Source organism: Acomys russatus, chromosome 13, assembly GCF_903995435.1.
Source record: "Acomys russatus chromosome 13, mAcoRus1.1, whole genome shotgun sequence".
NCBI classification, from domain to species: Eukaryota; Metazoa; Chordata; class Mammalia; order Rodentia; family Muridae; genus Acomys; species Acomys russatus.
In genome coordinates this window covers 49,153,536-49,176,883 of record NC_067149.1, presented here as the reverse complement: position 1 = coordinate 49,176,883, position 23,348 = coordinate 49,153,536, and the positions used below count along the sequence as shown (strand labels likewise).

The 23,348-nt window shown below is 40.1% G+C and overlaps 1 protein-coding gene across 1 annotated transcript in view; it reads right to left on the bottom strand.

Annotated features, from left to right (window-relative positions):
• LOC127197402 (murinoglobulin-1-like) overlaps positions 1 to 23,348 on the bottom strand; it is a 342,405-nt gene that overhangs the window by 96,526 nt on the left and 222,531 nt on the right. The window contains exon 4 of the mRNA XM_051155299.1: positions 10,026 to 10,046. Within this exon, the coding sequence (XP_051011256.1) occupies positions 10,026 to 10,046 (21 nt within the window). The remainder of the gene's footprint in view (positions 1 to 10,025; positions 10,047 to 23,348) is intronic.

Genomic DNA, 23,348 nt, shown 5'->3' with positions numbered 1-23,348 from the left:
AGGGAGAGGAAATCTATTTGATGAATTTATGCCTGATAACCTGAATTTTCAAAATGGAGGCAAATATTTTACCAATGAAGCAAGAAAAGGGCAAGTATATTAGTTTTCAAGACAAAGAAAGCATTTGTTGAGCACCTAATACATATGAAAGAAATTTTACAAATTAAGTTTTAGTGATGAATAAATATGCAAAGTAATGCAGGACTGAAACATTTTCATACTTTAATATGATGTACTCTGACCATATTCATCCACTTACTACCCAATCCTATGTTTCCCACCAGCTCTCTTCTTTCTTACTAGGGCATCTCTGCTTTCAGTTCTATTCTTTCCCATGATTCCACATTTGTGGGACAATATGCAATGCTTTATTTTCTTTCCTAGTCTTATAATTTTTTTCTTAAGTTGACAATTTCTAAATCCATACATTTCTCTATGGACAAGATGATTCTCTTTCAAATATGAGTAAAAGTCTAGTGTGCACATATTTCCTATTTTCTCTATCCACTCCTCCACTGATGGGCACTGATGCTTGCTCCATTGCCAGCTGTATAGAATCATGCTGAGATTGGCATGGTGATGTAGGTGTCTCCATTATATCTTAGCTTTGTTGCATATGGGCATTATGTGGATGTGGTAAACGTGGACTGTATACCGGTTTAATTTGGATTTTTTAGAAGCTCTGAACTTAATGGCCATATTAATTTACCTAAACACCAGTTGCACATATAGGCTCCTTTGTTCCCATAGCCTTGCCAAGATCTCTTTTCCTGATGATAGCCATTTCGATTGGTGAGATGGAATTTTACCATAGTGTCAACTTGCATTTTCTTGATAGCCATATGTGCTGAGCATCTGTGCATGTGTTCATTGACCATTTGTAATTGGTGTCTTGATCATGGACTAATATTGCATCTACTGAGATGACTGTGTGATTTTTAATCTCTTCTATTTATATGCTGTTTTACGGTTATCAGCTTGCAAATGTGAAACCATCCTTGTATTCTTAGTATGAAATCAATTTGATCATGGTACATTTGCTCAGTGTGTTGTTGAGTCTGGCACGGGAGCATTTAAGTGAGGACTTTCACTTTGTGCCCTCTGGGTGAACCAGTCTGAAGAGTTCTACATTCTTTATCCTTGTCTGGTTTTGCTAACAGGGTTGTGGTACATTCACAGAATGATTTGGTGCAATTCCTCCATTTGAAGCTTTTTAAAATAATATTTCTTTTTTGAAGTTTTTTTTGTTCAATTCAGCAATGAGTTCTTTCTACTCTCAGCTTTAATTTTGCTGGGCTCCCTTACTTACATCTTCAGTTCAGTTTCTCATTGTTGATCTGTGTAGGATTTTTAAACATTGTTTTTGGCTTACTTTTGATAGAATATAAATATCCAGAAATTCATTTGTTTCTTCTTATTTTTCTAATTTATCAGAATGAAAGCTTTCATACTATTCCATAAGAACCCTGTGGATTTCATACTATGTGCTATAGTGGCTGCCTCTGATTCGTAAATTTGGTTTTAACTTTTTTGAGTTTAGACAAAGGCTAATCAATTTTATTTATCTCTTACAGTAAAATATATCAATTCATCCTAAGATGGCTAATAAGTGACACAGAATCTGAAATGTACTTTAAAGCTGGAGCACTACACTGGGCAGATTATAAACTGATACAAATGTACTCATAAACCTTTGGAACATGGAAGAACTTCAATAAATTTGTCAACATCCAAGAAAAGCAGGTGTGTGAATACAATAAAAAATTTAAAATACCTACTATTTCCCCAGTTTCAATAAATAGAAAGAGGAAAATATAATATAAATTAACAGTTAAATTTAAACATTGAGATAAATTTTATTACTAACATAGCAAACCAGTGTCTGAGAAACAGAAAAAAGAATCAAGATCAGAGAGAAAGGAAATGAGGCCCAGTATGAGAAAAAACATCAAGTAACAACACAGTAAAAATCTGAACTATGTGATGTAAATATTGGAAAAAGACTATTGAGGGCAGAAATATGTGGGATGGTTCTGGGAGATAGAGGGATAATAGCGGGAAGAGGATTAAGGGACCTGTTTGAAAATGCCATAATGAAACCTCTTACTTTTTTCTATTCTTCTTTTTCTTCTTCTCTGAGATAGGGTTTCTCTGTTGTAGACTTGGCTGTCCCAGGCTCACTTTGTAGACCAGGCTGGCCTTGAACTGAAAGACATCTGCCTGCCTCTGCCTCCCAAGTGGTGGAATTAAAGGCATGTGCCATCAATCCCAGCTGAAAGTGCCATAATGAAACCTCGTACTTTCTATCCTAATTTAAAAAACAAACAGCAAACAACAAAGAACAACTCCAAGGAGTGGGAAAGAACAAGAAGGATGGAAAAATCTGAAATTAAACCATGAAGGAATGTGCTAACAATGTGTGCTCATAGTTTTATTAATGATAAAAAAAACACTTTGTGTTTTGCCCTAAAATAAGAAAATTTGGAAAGAGTTTCAAGATGGTGGCACTTATCATTCAGTGTATCAGATTTACTGCACAGACACCATGGACTGGATTGGGAGCCACTGACTGCAAGAAGTAGGGGCCATTATGTGAGTGGGGTCCTGCACAGTGCAGAACACAGGCGGGCTTGGCCCTGGGCCAAAGAATAGCCCATGGAGGACATGAACACACTCTTCAGACTTTGGAATGGAACCCATCTGCGAACTGCAGCTGGCCTCTATAGCCCAGGCACAGTGTGCGCGATAGTAGAACACCAGAGTCCCTGGCCTGGGAAAGTCTGAGGGAAACTAGTGAATCTGTCCTCGGACCCGCCCCACCCCAGTCCATGGGGAGGCTGTGTTGAAGCCTATGGTACCCAGAAACAGCGTGTGCAGTCTGGGTAGTAGGACCAGGCCAGGAATCCGGCTTCAGCTAACCGAGCCTACAAAATTGGGCTGATAGAACCCGGCTAGGACAGTCCCCATGGCTCGGATGGGACTCCAGTGCTCGTGGGAGAAGCTGGACTGCCTTGAGAGTCTGGAAGGGGGTCTGAATTGTGGCCACCACTCAGTGGGACTGAGCTGCGAAAGGTGCACAATCTAGGCTGGTCTGCTATCTAGACTGATATGGATAGGATCCTATTGTGGGCCACAGTGGTCAGGGCCTGGACAATTGGGCAGATAAAGCCACAGTCCCCACAGTCCGGCAGGAAGTCCCATGCTTGTGGGAGAAACTGAACTGCCCATGGTGTCTGGAAGGGAGTCTGAGTTGTGGCTGCTGCTCCTTGGGACTGAGCCGCCAAGGGCACACAATTTAGACTGGTCCACTCCCTAGACTGCTCCGGGCAGGGACCTGTCTTTGGACCATGGTGGACCGAGCCTGGTCAATTGGACAGATAAAGCCACAGTCCCCATAGGCTGGCAGGGACTCCCCACAATTGTGGGAGAAGCTGGACTGCCTTGGGTATCCGGAAGGGAGTCTGAGGTGTGGCTGCAGCTCCTTAGGACTGAGTCACAAAGAGTGTGCAATCTAGACTGGTCTGCTTTCTAGACTGCTCTGGGCAGGAACCTGTCTGTGGACCAGGGCAGTCTGGGACTGGACAATTGGGCAAATAAAGCCACAGTCTCCTACACGCTTGGGAGAGGTTGGACTGCCCCAAGGGATCAGGACAGATCCAACACAGATAGTGTAAATCCCCTGGGTAGTGTGAACGAAATAAGGCAGAAGCCTACCTCTGCTGACCCAGTCAGGAGCTTAAGGTGTAGAGCAAAGTCTCCTGGAGCAGTAACCAGGTCACATGCCTGTTACAGAGAACAGCTCCCTGATCCCCACAGACAAGGGCATGTGACCTATAATCACTCACCAAATACCCACTCTAAACGAACAGTGAATAACACCAGAAGCTAACACCCAACACCAGAGATAGCAAGATGACTAAAGGAACACATAAGAATGCAAACAACAAAACCCAAAACAACTTGTCATCCCCACATCCCAGCTATCCCAAAGAAAGTAACCCTGAGAACTCAAACACAATTGAAATACAAGAAAATGATCTCAAAACCTTAGTAATAAAGATGGTAATGAAGGAAACAAAATCCATAATCAAATGCAGGAAGAGGCAGCCAAACAGGTCAAAGACATAAAAGAGGCCTATAGAGAGGCACTGGAAGAAATTTGGGAAAATACCAATAACCAGATGAAGGAAATAAATAAAACAGTTCAAGATCTGAAGATGAAAGTAGAAACAGTGATTAAAAGCACAGAGAGAAGAAAAACGGGAATGAGAACCTTTAGAGAAGAAAGTAAGCAACAGAAAAGTGAGCTTCTTTAATAGAATCCAGGAAATGGAGGAATGAATCTCGGGACTAGAAGATACAATTATAGAACTTGAAATACCTATCAAAGACATTGCTAAATCTGAAAAATTCCCAACACAAAATATCCAATAAATCAAGGACACCATGAAAAGATGAAACCTGAGAATAATAGGTATCGAGGAAAGAGAAGAGACCCTATTCCAAGACCCAGAAAATATCTTCAACAAAATCATATAAGAAAATTTCCCCAATTTAAAGAAGGAGATGCATATAAACATACAATGGATAAATAAACTGTGGTTAATTGACACTATGGAATACTACTCAGCTATTAAAAACCATGAAATCCCAAAATTCATGGACAAATGGATGGGACTAGAGACGGTCATACTGAGTGAGTTAACCCAGAAGTGGTAAGACTCACATGGTATATACTCACTTATAATTGGGCACTAGCCCAAAAGGCATGTCCCACATAAGTCTTCACTTACCAGGAGATACGGACAGATGTGAGGACATTGTACTGAGACTCTAGGTAAGAGAAATATAGGAGATGGGGAAATAGAAGGACCCAAATGGTCATCAAAACCTACAAGAAGAACATCATCATGGGTGGACCGGGGCCCAGGGGGTCTGCTCAAACTACTGCACTAACCAAGGACAATACAACAGTAAACATCGTACCCCTACTCTGATCTACCCAATGAACAGGACATTCTGCACAGTTATGTGAAGAGTGGGGATTGTCTTTGACATGAACTCTGGTGCTCCATATTCGACCACCTCCTCTTGGTGAGCAGGCCTGGCAGCACTCAAAGAACAAATAAGTGGGATACCAAATTGAGACTTGATAGCCAATGACCATATAGTGGGGCAGGAGGTCCCCCTCAGTCATTGGCCTAGGGGAGGGGAATAGAGTCAAACCGGGAGGTAGGGAGGAAGGAATGGGAGGATACAAGTGATGGGATGGCAATTGAGCTATAATCTGAATAAACTAATAAGATTTACAAAATGAAAATTTGGCCTGGAATATTTCTTTTTATTAAAGTACACATTATCAAGTTAAAGCTGTTACAAAGCCTCACCTTGTGTCTTATGCCCTCATTTCTTACTTACTTTGATGTTGAGGGAATGACCCTCAATGCCAGTGGTGTTGATGGAGAACTCTGCCAGGCCATGATGGTCAGTGGTGGTAGCATGGGAGTAGCCAGATTGTACTTTGAAGAAGACTTGCTCACTGGGAATAGGAGTGCCCTGGAGATCCTCGAGGCGGACCTAAATTGAACAAGGAAGAAAGCATAGTGTAGGTATGGTAATAATACATAGATTATAAGAGAAAAAAACCTGTCTCAGTGTTCTATGAAGATCCAAAGATACACCAACTAGTTCAGCATGCAAAACAATTGTCTTACCAAAACCTAACACTTTCACATCTACACCATTAGAACTGGTTGTGCTGTGAAAGCACAGAGGCCCAACATATCGTGTTCTTAATTCTTTATAGATGCTTCATACTTACTTGTTACTCATAAGAAACTATTGACAGGCTCAGTGTGAACTAAGGGAAGCAGGTGGTGTGAATCATCACAAGATACTTGTTGGGGCCCTGAGGCCAATAGAGAGCATGGATTTATTATGAATATGTAGCACGTGTTACTTTATCACTGAAACACAGTGACACTTTGGGATTTATGGTTTGAAAGTACCGTAGTTATATATAAAAATATGCTACTTATGTTTTAAACATGATTCTTGATGGCCTTTCTAAGTCTTGGGTTTAGTTCTAGGAATTTAAGTCATGCACTCAAGCATGTGAAGGAGAAGCTCTCCCAAAAAGCTATATTCTCGTTTGACAACCAACGATGTCAGGCAAGGTTAACATTGAGCAGAATGGCCCAGGGTAAGGAATCACTATACAGCTAGAGAGCATCTAAGAACCAAAGAGTACTTTACTTTCACAAGAAAGGGAATCCCGTGTCTAAAGTGTGACTCTGCTTTCAAAAATCTGAGTTTGGTTACGATGTTTTCAATTTTTGTTGTTCCAGATCCACTGAACTCCAATCCTAAAAAAGAAATTAGCAATAACATTGAAAGTCAGTTAGATAACTGATTGCATTCTATGTCCCTTTTATACATCCTTTATACCACCATCTTCATGTGAACAGGAGTCAGTTTTCACACTTTCAATTTCTATATTTTCAGGTTACTCACATACCTGTCCCTTCTTCAATAACCTTCACATCCACATGAAAATGCTGGGCTTGAATATATCTTTTCTTTAGGTTGAACATAGTAATGCTTTCTTCTTGTGTGATGCAGCCTGTGTTGTCTAGCTGATATGCAAGATAAAAACAAGGTGACAGGGTGCACTGGTCAGACTGATGCTCAACACAAACGCACATGTGAAGACTTCTTTCAGAAAAGTGAGTCTTTAGTGCTGTACAGCATGGTGACCTGATTATAGACATGGGAGTGGCCTGGCCCTACAGATAGCACAGAGGTCACCCAAGCTGTTGCAAAGTACAAGTAACATCTCCCATAAGGACAGATTTTATTGACTGACAAAAAATGTTCCAGAGAAAGACCTAGAAAGGATGAATCTGGGATAGACTCAGGCATGGCCTGACCCTACAGATACAGGTCACCAGGACATTAACTATATGTATTGCCAGCTTTTGGTGAAAACAGGTGTACATCTCTTCCATTGAAGAGACAACCCCACATGTTCAACATTCCTGGATTCCTTAACACTTGTCTGTGAGCACAGGACCTCACAACCTGTGCACTTCATATGCTGAGAGTGAACTACAACCTGGTGTAGAAGCACCTCAGAAAATGAAAGGTCAAAGGACCACATGAGCAGCTCTCAGGAATACATAAAAGGAAGATTTATCAGTATACCAAAATGCATTCATATACATACTGGTCATTTATGGGGTTCACATACAAGTGAGGCCATCAACTAATGAGTGGATAATTGAAACTGAGGAGGAGAACAGTATGGGCATGGAGCTTATCACCTTTCACAAGGTGTACCGGACTCAGGCACATGACAGTGCATGTCTTCTGTCTTATATGAGGATGAAACAAAACCAAACAAGAAAGAAAGCAGAATAGAAATTGTTCCATTTGGGAAGAGTAAGGGTCTGGCAGGAGGAGGAGTGGAGAGAATCAGGTAGGTAATGAAGAAAGCAATCAAGTACGTAATACAGGTGAATGAATATACTGTAAAGAAGCCTATTGTTTTGTGTGTAATATACTTACATTTTCTATGTGCTAATTAAAATATACTTTTAAAGAATAGTCTGTAAGGCAGGAAAGTAGTGGAGGCTACATAGGAAGAGGAGAAGGACACATAGGAGCGAGGACACAAGACAGCAGAGGTGGCAGTGGGACAAGGGAATATGGTTAAAATACATGATAACGCACGCGTGAATATGCCATAATCCTACTATTTTGTACAATGACCATATACAAAAATGAATGTGGTGGCCAAGTAAAGTTGTTGAAACATCCTATTAATACTAGTAGGCCCCAGGACTATCCCTTTTGTTAGTGAGGGGGTCCTGGGGCTTGCACAGATGCCTGGCTAGGGTTTCATGACTAAACTACACCCTGAGGTTTCAGAACATCCTCTTTCAATATCTGAGGATGCATTTCCTCTCAGCTTTGCTTTCTGCTTTTCTGTGATAGTTAACCCTGGGTATAAAAACAGGCCTTTGAACAGTTTTCACTTACCTGGTAACTGACTTCTTTGCATTCATTCTCTTCCTTGAAGCTGAAGTCCTGACACTTATGGCATATGCTTATGTTTACATGTCCTGGGACAGGCTTCCCATAGGTATACCTGTCAGAACATAAGGTCACACAGACCAGGGGTCTTTGTAAAGCAGAGACCCACCATCTTCCCACTCATAGTCCTCACTGCCAACTTGTAACAGATTGACTGTAGTGTCATAGTGAGAGCACATATGGCCTGTTATTGCCACCTGATACTTTTAAAGTATATATTAAGTATTTAGTCCTGCTAAGAACCTATGGGAGACACGCGTTTATCACTTTTGTGGTTCTGAAAAAATTGACTAACCAAATCGTGACCCTCGGCTTGTCAGTAAGGGTGCTTCTATTCAGCTAAGATAAGTGGGGAGCATGGGAGAATGACTCAGAGCTGTTTTATACAGCTCCTCAGTCTTTTGTCTTCTTTCTCGCCGTGTTTGTTTTAAAGTATGTTTATTTTTTTTAATGACATGCAAAGTAAGCTAAGGTGTGTCTCTTCTGTTTGATTTGGACACATTTGCAAATTTCTCTAGTGTGGTTTGACTTACGCTAACTCCAGACTTACATGGCAGTTTTACTTCATGTACTCCAAGATCCTTAATTATCAGGTATGGAAATGCACATAGAAAAATCATGCTGTTTATCGGTTAAACTTGGGCAGTCGTAGCTGGAGTTGGAGTCAGATTGGGAGTTCTTGTTTTTCTGCTCTTTCTGTCAACCCATAATAGGTCACCAAGGTGCCATAATTCAACACTTGGATTCTCTTTACATGGGTCTGTGGAACTTATTAGGTCTCTTCATGTCTCCAAAGATAGGGACTCTTTACCACCTCATACAGTTGATCTTATCATTGGTGTCATCAGAATTAACATGAGCAACACATGCAAGTGAGCAGGAATTGATGCAGAGCAGTAATGGAGAAGAAGAGACAAGCACCAGAGTGGGACATTCTAGGAGGGTAGGGCAGGGCCTTTGCATTTATACATGGTCTACAATGAGGCACTATCCCAGGTTTATTCTGGGTCCAAGTACATTCTTAAGGATAGAAGAACAAAAAACAAATAACTCACATTCCACATATGGTCACATTCATTTTTTCGTCCTTTATAGAGATGGCCTTTGGGACCTTGACTCGAACTTCAAATTTAGGAAGCACTATTGGGAGAGAGAGGAGAAATTCAGGAGAATCCTAGTTGCCTAAATTGCCAGTGTCTGTGCAGAAATGGTGATTTCACATTATGAAGGTAACCCATCTCCCCAACTAAACTTAGAATGTTGAATGATTACAGATTATGTCAGTTCTTGCACATCACAGAGATATCTACTTAAGTAGGAAAACCAAAGTATTTGCTTCTGAAAACCGTAGAACTTTCTAGAAGCTCCATGTTGCTAGAGTTAGATGAAACCCAGCCTTACATATTTGGAACTCAATTTGTTCAAAACCACTCATCCCATGGTAACTGGAAACTCATGGCATCCGCTTTCCCTCACCAGTCTTCCTGATTCATACCAAATTCCTCCACGGTGAAAGGGTGCTGTTTCTTCACTCCTGATTGGTTTAGTATCACTATCTTGTAGGAGCCCTGGATGGGCTCTGATGACAGGCTGAAAGACAGTTGCTTAAACCCATTCTCCGTGTTGATATCCCGCCACTGCATAATTCGGTTCATCTTTGGATCCTGTGAAACAGGTGATAATTTGCCTTAGTCATTAAAGTACTAAGTACAACACATCTCATGGTGGATTTGTGCTCATGATGGAAGCATTTGGGAGCTTAGTAATATTCTTTGGGGGAAAAGAAAAATAAATGTAACGTGGGATATAACAAACCAGTTATGGCTAGTGGCAGTAGGTTGCTGACCTATACTACTTCTACAACATTCCAACATCAAATTACTTCCAGCAGATTGACTTCTCTCTGAATATGAAACATTTAAGTTCCTTACCTCAATGTAAGCCAGAGGAAACTGAAACAAAAGGAAAAGCAATGTTAGTTTTGAACAGGGGGTCACGACCCCTTTGGTAAACCTGTTTGTAAAAATAATTATGTTGTGATTCATACCAGTAGCAAAATTACAGTTATGAAGTAGCAATAAAAGTAATTTTATGTTGGGGTCCCCACAACTTGAGGAATTATATTAAATAATCACAACATTATGGAGGTTGAGAACCACAGGATTAGAAATTTCACAGATAGAACAAATTCAATAGATTTATAGAATGGGCTTCATGACAGGAGTTTAAGCCAGAAATTGGTGAACTTAATATTCAGTAACAAAGTCAATTGCAAGCCACTAACTACTATGGAGACATTTTAAGTGTATGTTCTAAAATATTCAAGTCACATGAAACACTCCATTGAGAAATGGAACTGTGGGACATTATCAGTACGATTTCTTTGATCTGCCTTGAGACACACCCTGAGCTTTCACAATGTGGAGATTACAGAATTTTACTGTTCAGATCAGGAATATTTCTAGTGTGAAATAGGGTTATTCATTTAAAATATATCCATTTATAATGTATAAGTTTGGAGTGTCCTGGGCAATGTACTGGCTTTCCATTCCTTGTCTATTGAGCTACAAAGGGATTCGCATGTATACTCAATATACACCACCTGGATATAGTTCAAGAGAACAAACTCTTGATTGACTCTTGACCGAGAAATACCAAGAAAAAAATGGCTGAATAGCTGCTCTTGCTTCAGAGGAGACTTGCTGCTGATTAAGGCAAAAACTGCATGTTCATGGGTTTTGAAGGTGACATGTTTCTGGTTGGTTAGATGAAGTCTATACAGTAAAGACAGACAGTGACAAGGTCATTTAAGGTTCTGTATTAACTGAGGTGTCTGAAGAGGCAAATTTATCTTAGGTGGCATAAGCTTAAAGAAGACAGCCATAGCAGCATGTGGTGGTGCAAGCCTGTAATCCCAGCACTTGGGAGAGCAGAGGCAGGTGGATCTCAGTTAGTTTGAGGCCACCCTTGTCTACAAAAGAAGTCCAGAACAGCTAAGGATATACAGAGAAACCCTGTCTGGAAAAGAAGAGGAGGAGGGGAGGAGGAAGAAGAATAGGAGGAGGAAGAGGAGGAGGAGGAGAAGGAGGAGGAAGAGGAGGAGGAAGAGGAAGAGGAGGAGGAAGAGGAGGAGGAGGAAGAAGAAGAAGGAGAAGGAGAAGAAGAAGGAGGAGGAGGAGAAGAAGAAGAAGAAGAAGAAGAAGAAGAAGAAGAAGAAGAAGAAGAAGAAGAAGAAAGCTTTAGCAGAGCACAATGGTGCATGCCTTTAATTCCATCACTCAGGAGGCAGAGGTACACAGATCTCTTTGAGTTTGAGGCCAGCCTGGTCTACAAAGCAAGTCCATGACAGCCAAAGATACACGGAAAAACTCTGCATCAAAAAGCAAACAAACAATAACAAAAATAACAAAAAAAAGGCGTCTGTTTCTAGAAGTTGATAACGAAGCAAACAATGACTGTCATAAGGGAATTTTAGTGATGTAGAACTCATTTCTGAAAATATAGAAAGATGATTCATGACAATGGCTGATGAAAAAATGGTACACACATGCACTATTAAGTTTTATTCAGCTATAAAAAATGAAACCACAAAATTTTCATGCAAATGGATAAAACTAGAAAATTTACAATGTAAACCAGGCCCAGAAAGATAATTGCTGTATGTTCTATCTCATATGGGGTTACTCACTCTAAATATTTAGAGTTACATGTCTAACCTGGAGTACCTGTAAAAGCAAAAATACAAGAAGACGGCCACTGCGGTGGGAAATCCCTCAAGACAGGGGACATGGAATGGCATAGGTGTAATCAATGCATAGGTGCACTTTGAGGGGCAGAAAGTTTAAGCAGGGATGAGTGTGTAGGATGGGAGAGATGGGAGGGGAGCATAGGAGGGACAACCAAAAAAAAAATCTATGAAAAAACCATATGGAAAATTACTGCTTTATAAACCAATTAAACCTACGTTAAAGCACTCATCATAGTGTGACCTGATTCCAAGACACCAGTGACTCAGTTTTCTGCTGATGTCTCTTTGTGTGCCTTATTTCTTGACCTTCTGAACAATTTGGCACTTAGGACCAATGCCTTCTTGTCTTTCCTGGTCTCACTCTCACCATTAAGTACTGAAGAGGAAGAGAGTGCAAACTGAAGTTTGAATTTTATAAGAGCAGGATGAATCAAGAAAAAATAAAAAGGAGGTACTTGTTGACTAAACATACTTTAAAAACATTGCTTAAGTATTTGATCCGGGCATGCATCGTGGTGGCTATAGGGGAGATAAATCTGTTTCTGTTTTGATCCCAAATGTGGGACAGAGAAGAGGGCCGGATATTTACCACTTAGATCTGAGAAGCAGGATGTTTTTCCACAAAGAAGTTGAAATACTTTGTAGGGGAGCTTGGTGAAAAACACTCTTGAACAGACTGAGAGGATATGTATAGATGAATCCAAAACAGGAGAGGAGGCTTTTTGGTTGGGACTTGGGTTTTGGCTGTTCATCAGTGTACTTAAAGAGGCTCCTAAAGAGAACTTCTCCAGGGAAAGTTTCAAGGCTTTGGACTCCAGCTGAGGCTTGAGGTTCCAGCTGCTGCTCCTGCTTCCAGCAGCAACTTTGGTAGAATTGCTGGTCTGCTGAAATCCTGCTGACTATGGCAGGGACTGACATCCTTAAGGTTTCATTGTAGTGTTTTTTAATATTCTTTTCTGATTGTTTGGGTTAGTGGGAATGTTAGGGAGGTAGGCTCATTTAATGTGGATAATAAAATATAATTGATAAGAAAATAGGGCCTACAGGTGGCACATGCTATAATACCAGAAACCAGGAGGCAGAGGCAGGTGGACCTCTATGAAATGGTCTACATAGAGACTTCTAGACCAGCAAGAATTACATGGTGAAATCATGCCTTTATTAAAAAAGGTAATTGACACTGCAAAGTAAGCATATTTGTGAAGTAAGAAATTTTCACAAAAGTCCTACATATGCTCTCTTTTCATGTCTTCCTGGAGGCTCTGGTCTATATGGCCAGCAAAGAACTGTGACTGAAGAATTAAGATTGTTACTATCAGAGTAAGGAACCAAAAATTAGACCAGTGCCTGGTAGGTAGACAAAGAGAAAGAGATGCCACAAACAGATAATTAAAAAGGTGGAATTCTGGCTCCTCTTTAACACTCCTGATCTGAACAGAGACCTAAATGCTCTACCTCTTAGTACTGGGGATAATATCTGCAGTGGGCTGATCTGACATGTGCAAGGCAAGACCAGGAGAAGTTTACCCTAAATTGTTGGTCTTTGTTGAAAATGATCAACCATATATTAGGAAAGAAATACCTCTCAAAGATCCTTAAAGACCCCACCCAGCCTTGAGAAAGAGACAGGACCCCAAGACACCCTCTGTAGAGGGTCTTCTCTCCCATGTGCCTGCTCTGTGTATTTCCTCACCTCTAATGAAAGCCTTTCTTCCATGGCTGACACTGCCCACTGTAATCAAGGTTTTTCCTGCCTTTTAATTCTCTAATTGGCAGAAAAATGAACCCTACACAGTAGCAGCAAGATCACTTTATATCTGACACACAAAAACTACTGGAATCAAGATAAGTTATTTTGACTAATGAATTCAGCAAGATCGACAAGGGAAAAAAGTAATGGGATACATAGAAAAATCTTAACTTCATTGAAAATGAACACAACAAATTGTAAATTCTATAAACTCCATTTGTTGATGAAAATTGTAGTTTGGGGAATAAGTCAACTAAGAAATCCAGTTAGCCTAAAAAAACGTTGTTATTAGGAAATCTATAAAAGGAAATCTAAAATAATGGGTAGATATTATGTGTACTAGACAGAAACATTTATTATTAAATGGTTCACACTCTTTCTAAATCAATATAGGTTGTTAAGAACTCAATCACACTTCCTAGGCTGATTGTAGAGCTGAAACCTGATAGTAAAGTCAATATAGAACATCCAGGAGCAGTTGAAGTGATTCTGAAGAAAGGATTAATTCATGGAAGTGAATTTACCCAAAATAAAAATGAAAGTATTGTAACTAGTATGAAACTGGGAGGTGAAAGAGAGGAGTGAGAGGCAGTTGGTAACATGACAGCCACTGGAGTATAAAGATGTGCTTTTTATGTGCAAAATCCACATAAAAAGCAGATATAAGTGCCTGCTGTAGTGTTATATGGAGAAACAGAGACAGACAGCTTTTGGGGGTCACTGGCCAGGCAGCCTAGCCTGATCATAGCCCCAGACCATGAGATACTATGACTCAGAGCCCAGGGTGTATGGCACCCCAAAACTCACACACTAAGGGTGTCTTCTGGATAGCACACACATATGTACACACACACACACACGTGTGCATACAAATGAACATGTAATACACAGCGACACACAAAGTACTAGGAAGACAGTCAAGGAAGAGAGTCAACACTATGGTGGTTTTAATAGCAATGGCTCCCATAGACTCATGTGTTTGAATGTTTGGCTCATAGAGAGTGGCACTATTAGGAAGTGCATCCTTGTCAGAGTAAGTGTGGGTTTGTTGGAGGAAATGGGTCACTTTGAGGGCAGGTCTTTGAGGTCTCAAATGCTCAAGCTAAGCCCAGGTGCACACAGTCTCCTGCTGCTGGCAGATCAAGATGTAGAACTCGCAGCTCCTTCTCCAGCACCATGTCTGCCTGCACACCACCATGCTTCTTGCCACAATGATAATGGACTAAACCTCTGAAACTACAAACCAGCTCCAATTTAAAGTTTACTTTTTACTTTCAAAATTTTTTACATATAAGAGTTGTCATCATCATGGTGTCCTGCCACAGCATTAATACCCTAATTAAGACAACAACCTACACTGGAAACTTTACAGTGCCATAATCTTACAGAGATAAATAAAGGGATTAAGGGTTGTCCAGAAGAACCATAAACACATGTATGTATGTATGTATATATATATATATATATATATATATATATATATATATATATATATATATACAACGAAGGATGGAACTAGAAAAAGTCACCCCCAAAGAGGAAATACAGATCCAAAAGACAAACGTGATATGTTCTCATTGTGTTTATTAGTTGTAAAGTAAAGAATAATTGTATTACAGTTACAGGCCCAGAGAGGCCAAGTAACAAGGAGGGCTTTAAGGGGATGCATGGATCTCCATGGTGAGAGAAAACAGAGTAGATTTTGCCAGTGGAATAATCGAGTGAGGAGATGGAAACAGGAGATGTCAGGCAGGGGAGGGAGGAAAGGAGAGAAAGAATATGGGGAGAAATAATGGGAATATGGGATTTATGGGATGACATGGAAATCTAGTCAAGTGGACACTTCCTTGAATCTATGAGGATGACCTTAGTGGGGCTCCTAGTAATGAAGGATTTGAATTCTGAACTGGCCATCTTCTGTAACAAGGCAAGGCTCCCATTGGTGGGACTAGGACACTATCCCAGCCACAAAACCATCAACCCAAAACCTGTCCTCCCTACAGGATGTGCTGGGGCAATAGTGACTCAGAGATGGTGGGAGTTGCCAACCAATGAATAGTCTATGTTGAGGCCCAAGCCATAAGAGGAAGCCTGTGCCCCATACTGCCTGGATGGTAAATAATCAGAAGCTGGATGGCTCAGAGACAAAGGGTAGAACCAAAATAGGACTGACAAAAAGGGGGGTCATCAAAATTATTTCTAATCATATTCTGCTATACTCATAGGATTAGTACCTCGCCCAGTCATCATCAGAGAGGCTTCCTCCAGCAGCCGATGGGAGCAGATATAGAAACCCAGTGTCAAACAACAAGCAGACCTCAGGGAACCCCACAGAAGAGGGGGCACCAGAGGTGTCAAGGGCACCAGGAGAACACCACCCCCAGTATCAACTAAACAGGATTCATAGGGCCTCAGAGACTGAAGCGACCATAATGGAGGCTGTGGGACCTGTGTGTGGCCTTCTACATACATGCTGTGGTTTTTTAGTTTGGCGATTATGAGGCACTCCTAACAGTGGAAGTGGGTGTATCTAGGACTCTTTTGCTTGCTCTTGGGACCATTTTCCTCCTACTAGGTTGACTTGCTCAGCCTTGATATACGGGCCTAGTGTAATTGCATCTTATTTATACCGTGTTCAATTGATATCACTGCATGGACTTCGCTTTTCTGAAGGGAAATGGATGTGGAGGAGAAGGGAGTTTATGGGTGAGACTGGCAGAAGTGGAGGGAGGGGAGACTGCAATCTGGATGATTTGTATAGAGGAAGAATAAAGAGTAGAAAAGAGAAAAAAGATACTTGGTAGAATTACACAAACAGATTAATGAGATAAATAGAATCTTTAGACTCTTCAACAGATAGCGTCTATTGTAATTTGTTATTTTTAAAGGACAAGTTAAATAAAAGTGGATTATGATTTTCTGTAATTTTTAACTAGTTTTTTTGAGGACTTTGTATAGTGTTTTATGATAGTATTCATGCCTTACCACAACTCATACCAGATCTTCTCTCTCTTCTCCTCTCCTCTCCTCTCCTCTCCTCTCCTCTCCTCTCCCCTCCCCTCCTCTCCTCTCCCCTCCTCTCCTCTCCTCTCCTCTCCCCTCCCCTCCGCTCCTCTCCCCTCCCCTCCCCTCTCCTCCTCCTCTTCTTCTTCTTCTTCTTCTTCTTCTTCTTCTTCTTCTTCTTCTTCTTCTCTCTCTCTCTCTCTCTCTCTCTCTCTCTCTCTCTCTCTCTCTGTATCTCTCTCTGTCTCTTTCCCACTAATTTCGATTTGTGCTGCCCATATAGTCTTGGCTATGTGTATTTCCACTGAAGTATGATTGACTTACCAGGGTCTATACTCTTAAATACAACTGACTTTCTCCTAGTAGCTGTCAGCTGACACTAACTTTTCAGGGGTGGGCCTTCATGTGCATCTCCCCTCTCTATGCTAGGGTTTGGCCTGGCTTAACATTCCCATGCTTGTGCATGCTAATATAATTGTAAGTTCATACATGGAGCTACTATGCTGTGTTTAGAGTAATGTTTCCTTCTATTTTTCTCTCTCCTTCAGTATTCACCTAGGGCTCTTACAGTTTTTCCTTTCTTTCTGCCACAGTAATCTCTGGGCCATTTTGGAGGAGATGATGTGGTTTAGATGCCCAATTTAGGCTTTCATCGTCTATAGTCAAGATAGTACTGACTGGAACAATCATCCCCACTGGCTAGCTTTCTTTGAGGTGGAAGGTGTTATGCACACTACCAGAGGAGGAAAATAATCATCTGTCTCACCCACCTGTGAACTGTATCAACTGTGAGAACCACTGGCCTGGCAAGATATGCTCACTGGTGTCATGGTAGCACAAATGCCAGGGAAGTAAACGACCAATTTAAGATGAACTACACACTTGATATAATTATAGGGCCACAGACCTGTGGTTAGACATGTCATAGGTCCCAGGGATAACCCACTTTTATTATGCTGCTACAAGACATAGTATGAAGCCAACTGCCATTGATTTATCTTTGTAGTTATAGATGAAAACGTCTCCCATACCCCATCACAGAAGATTCTATTTATAGTAGAGAGTGAATAACTTGTCTAGGGCCATAAGACAAGTAACTGCAAAGTGCAACTTTATTCTTAAAAGGTTCACTTAGAGAAGGAGCCAAATGTTAAACACTAAGATATAAAAATAATAGATGATGTGATGAATACCCTGATTAAGCTAGAAATGGATTTCTTAAGGATGGCACAAATTAACTTAACTATAAAAGAAATGACTGCAGTACATGATCAAGCTAAAAAATTTTGTACAGTAAAAATACCCATGAACTATAAAGAAAACCCTGAGAGAGTTAACCAATAATAGACTGCAAAATAAGGTTTTCCACATGTAAAGAAGAAATAGAATGGCCAATGGCAAATCAGCAAGTGACATAAATATGCAAAAGAACAGAACAGAAAACAAGACCAATTCATACCTTAGCAAGGGGCTGGAAATAAGATTATTGCAGTAACATTTCATCTTGGTGAACCTACCAATGTCCACAAGTAAAAGACTCACCAATGTATTCAGGGGGTGTAGATTTTTATCCATAGAGATAATCCGAAATTTTACTGGGAAAAAAGAGAGGGAGAATGTTCTAGTGAGGTTCAGAGACCTAGGCCTTTTCTGTGCCACATTCAGGTTGGCATAGTAATTTCTTTGCCCACCATGGAGCTTCATACCTGTCTGTCCTGGCTTGTATATTGGTTTGTCTGTCTGGATAAAGTCAACATTTTCTGTGTTCTTCACCAGCACCATCATCATTGTGTTTAATTCATAGATATGTCTTTGGATGCCGACAAAGAATGACACCATCTCATCAGAAAGGGAAGTCCCAGGGATCTGAGTATGAGAAGAAAACTAGACTGTTCATCGTCTGACCCTATGCAGTTCTTAGATTTCCTATTTCACTTCATCCCCTTCCACATCACAGGAAGGAGATGAAGGTGGGAGGGTCTGTTAGTTTCTGTTTAAGTATCATGTGAAAGGGAAAAAGTGTCAGAAAAAAAGTATAAAAAGAAAACATATTTTATGTGTGCCTCAATGGAAGCAACATTACAGTATTTTAGGATTAAATATAATCTTAATGAAGATTAGCTCTACCTCAGAAACTGAGGTAGAGGGAAAGACAATATATTAGTCATGGTAGGCATTATGAGATAATATATTAAGGGTGGTAAAAATGATGTCTTGAAGATAGGTCCTGAAGAAGTCAAGCAATTACTTGGGATATCAATTACACATAGGAGATGAGGTCCTTATTACCCTCAGAGCTGTTTGAAAGTTTGTAATTCCCTGGCAGAAAGTACTATGAGCTGGCAAAATCCTCCTTCCCCTGGGTCGTAGGATTTTTGAGGGAATTGTCTCTTCCCATTATGGATTGGGAAAATCTATGTTACTTGTTTATTAGGTACATGTTCTAAGTTTCTGTTGTATTGAAGTAACAGATGTGTTTCTCGATTAATATTCTTTTTAGAAATATATATGTATATTATATGTGCATACTCACACAAACATATACATCAATACATAAAACAAATTGAAACAGGCATCTAGTACTCACAGTGAAGGAAACACAGTGGAACATGTCCTTGTCAACCACAAGCCCATCGAAGAGGTTTGTGCTTCCCTGGCTAGAGTGCAGGAAGGCTCTTACAGTCACCGTATCATTCACATGGAAGAAATGGAGGCAGATTTTCTCAGGGGTCTCGGTGTGGAGTTGGAAAGGGACCAGCACCATATACTTCCTGGAAAGGAAGGAGTTCAGGCCTGCTGATGAAAGATCTCATTGTGCACGAGTGTAGTTTCATCACAATAATCATTGTCATGCACACCTCTACTGCCTGAGATGGCAAGGTGATTGCATGACAGCAGAGTGGCAGGAGGGTTATTAATTTTTATAGTGGTAACAATGCAGCTTCAGCAATAGTATCCACCAAGTCAGGTTTTAATGACATGTAGTTCCTTCTCCAAAGAGCCATTTCTAGATAGTTATTATTTTCTTTTCATGATAATATAGGGAGAATAATTATTCTTTTTCAAAACTGTATCGGGATTGTTCTTCTTTACCATTTTTAATTCTTGAAAAAATAACTCAGCACCCTGTTTTTAATTTTGGGTGCTCTCTGACCTAAGATTTATAATGTGACTATGAAATTTAGAGTTGAATAATTTACTCATGTTACACTTGTGCAAGTGCCAAAGGCTGTTTGTAAAAGTACTCTCTATCTTTTCCTAGCATTAGAGCTTTTGTTTCCAACTAGGACAAAGATCTAACTCATCACTATAATATCACACTATGCAAAAATATCACCAGATAGTTTTTATTTTTACCACTGTAAATATATTTTTTCTAATCATAAAAACAAAATAATGTCACTCAACAGTTTAACTCCAATAATGTGGATATTTTAGACATCAAATAGCAAGTTTTATCCAAGGTCTTTGATCCTAACAAGAGTGTTATTTTAGCACACAAACATAAAGAGCATTCTGGTGTGCTCAAAATCTTACCTATACCAAGGTTAACCTATAGGCTACAGAGTTCCAACAATTGAAATGCTTATTTTGAAAGTGGTTAAACAGTTTCAACACAAAAGAATGTTTCTGATCACTGGGATTTTAGATACTACTGGTATTTGATAGGAATGCTATTCTAAATCATCACACCTCAGTGTAGTAATACTGATTGCTTTAGAGCTGGAAAGGAAAAGATTACATAGAATCAAGTAGTACCAAAGTTGGAAAACATATATACAATAATTATTTGTTACCTAAAAAGAAAAAAAAAAAAAAAAAGCGAAATTCGCAGGATAAGGGCTGTAAAAGGAAATGATTGGTTTTTTATTAGAGGAGGAGTGCTATGGAAGAGGGCCTATGTGGTACTTACAGATTTCCATAGGTTGAAGAAGGAGAAGGCAGAAAGGCAAGAAGAACTGAAATGAGACATGGCAGAGCTTGTCTGTTCTTCCACATGGTGTAGGAAGAAAGGACAAGAGGACAGGGCTTCTGTGTCCTCTTCCTTGACACTGTTTCCAGAGACTCCCAAGTCCACAATAGTCTATTTACAAGTGTTCTGTATAAACAGGAAGCTCCACCCAAGGTGTCCAAATAGAAAAGTGTACTTTTTTTGCAAGAGTTCTCTGTCAGTGTCACTGTGTTCAGTGGTGGCCTCAGTCCAACTCAAATAGGTTACAACAGCCTCAGGAAAGGTGCCAGATGGTGGATGGTGTTGGTAAAAGGTCAAGGCCATGGAAACCCACCACATCAGAATCTGCTTAATCTGCATTAGAACAGAGTTTCTCAGTCTTAATGACCAGGACATCTTTGCAGTAAATGGCTGTCCTAGGATTGTGTGATGTTTATCACCTCACTGCTTCTACTCACCCAAAATCTAGTAGCACTCCCTGGGATATGATGTCTCCATTCCTCTCTTTCCTCATTTGAGAGTAACTAGAGTGTAAAAAGGGGGAATTGTGGCTACTGGGAAAGAGGAAACCCTCACCTCTTATAAGTCACTATGCCTAAAGCTTCTGGGTTAGGATGGGAGTGCACAAATCTCATGTAGAGGCACACTCTTGAAGTCTTATCGCCATTACAAATGTAACCTGTGCAACTAAAGGTGGCTGCTTCAAATGCTGAGGTGAGTAATATTTGGGCTACAACTCAGTTCCTTTGGAAGGACATTAAGGTATGAGTTGGGAAGCACATCAGCATTTTCTACTCTAGATCATAGGGATGTATATTTTTGTAAAGATCCTTTAGCAATGGCTTGATAAGAAGGTGTAGCATAAGATAAATCAATTATAATCTTGAGGAATTAGGTAAAAAGAAAGAATGTACTAGAAGGGCATGTAGGGTAAGCATGTAAACATTTGAAAAAGGAAACAGAACTTCTGTATCATTGACTGACCTCTGAACCCTAGTTAATCATCAATTAGAAGCCTCACTGACTCCTGAACTGGCCTTTTTTCTCCAAATTCCATGGAAAAAGTAATTTTCTTTTTCATCTTACCTCCCCACTTTTCTTCTTCTTCTTCTTCTTCTTCTTCTTCTTCTTCTTCTTCTTCTTCTTCTTCTTATTATTATTATTTGAGCATGACAGTGAATGGCCTCAAATTCCTGTAGTGTGTTGGTGGAAGTGATAGAGATAGAAACCTGAACAGGTTCTAACAACACAGTATAATATCAAATGACAGAGAGCTTCTTGTTAGGAAACAGACATGCTTCACTGGCCTACTTGAAGTTTTCCAGTAGAGAGAAAAAGCAGGGTACAGATCTGAGACTTGAGAAAGCATATAGAAGAGACTAGATACCAGAGAAACACTGGCATTTCTGAATAACAGTGCTGAGGTAAGCCCAAGCTTAAATATCAGAGAAGTAAAGGAAAAAAAAAACTTGGAGTAGAACCTTAAATAATTTAAATAATGAAACGATATAAAAATCATGCTGTTTAGAATAATAGTTTATGTGTTGTCCTGAAAGACTGGCCAATGGCCTAGAAATCTTATGGATGGCTGGTGCACTTATCTAGGTATGCTGTGATGGTGTTCCAAACCAAAAGACCAGGAGTTAGACCAACTCTCTGGTAGGCAGACAAATAGGGAGAGGGACTACAGCTAGGTTAAAAAAAGGTGCTGACCCTCTAAGATGACTGTCTTCTTTCTTAATATGCAGGATAGGAATTACCCCCATAGGCTTATATGTTTGAGTGCTTGGTCACCAGGAATGGAACTGTTTGAAAGGATTAGAAGGGTTAGGAATTGTGACCTTGCTGGAGGAAGTACACCACTGGGAATGAGCTTTGAGGTTTCAAAAGCCCATGCCAATCTCTCTCTCTCTCTCTCTCTCTCTCTCTCTCTCTCTCTCTCTGTTGAGTATTGGTCCTTGGGAACATGGGTTCTTGAAGTATTGGTGGGCAGAAGATAAGTTGACTTTACACACAGAGAAACTCATGAGAAAGTTTGCATCTAAGTGTATTTTTCAAGCAAGTAGACTAGAGTTATATACATTTTTCCTTCTGAAACAGAGGGTGGTGTTTGGCTACATTTCCCCATGGAATATGTTTAAGAATATCAGTGAAGCATTTTTTGCATAAGTATTACAAGGTATGGATAATGTTTTCATAATTTGAGTTACAACTCACACCACCCAAGTTCAGGGCCCCATAAAAGTGGTCTGAATCACAGAAGTAGCTTGAAAGCGACCAGGCAAAGGCCTACCTCTGCTGACCCAGTCTGGAGCCTAAGGTGTAGAGCAAAGTCTCTAGGAGGAAAAAATCAGGTCACTTGCCTGTTCCAGGGAAGGGCACATGACTTATAATCAGACACCAACTATCCACTCTCAACAGCCAGTAGAGAGCACCAGATACTACCTCCCAACATCAGAGACAGCAAAATGACTAAAGGACTGCAGAAGAACACAAAAAACAGAAACCAAAACAATTCAGCACCTCCAGATCCCAATTATCCCGAAGAAAGCAACCCTGAGAACACAAAGAGAATCGAAATATAAGAAAAAGACCTCAAATCCTTAGTAATCAAGATGATAATGGAAGAAATGAGTAAAATATGTAAACAAATGCAAGAAAATGCAACCAAACACACAGAAGACATAAAAGAAACCTAAAGGCACTGGAAGACATTCAGGAAAATACAAACAAACAGATAAAAGAAATCAATAAAACAGTTCAAGGTCTGAAGATGAAAATGGAAACTATGACAAAAGCAC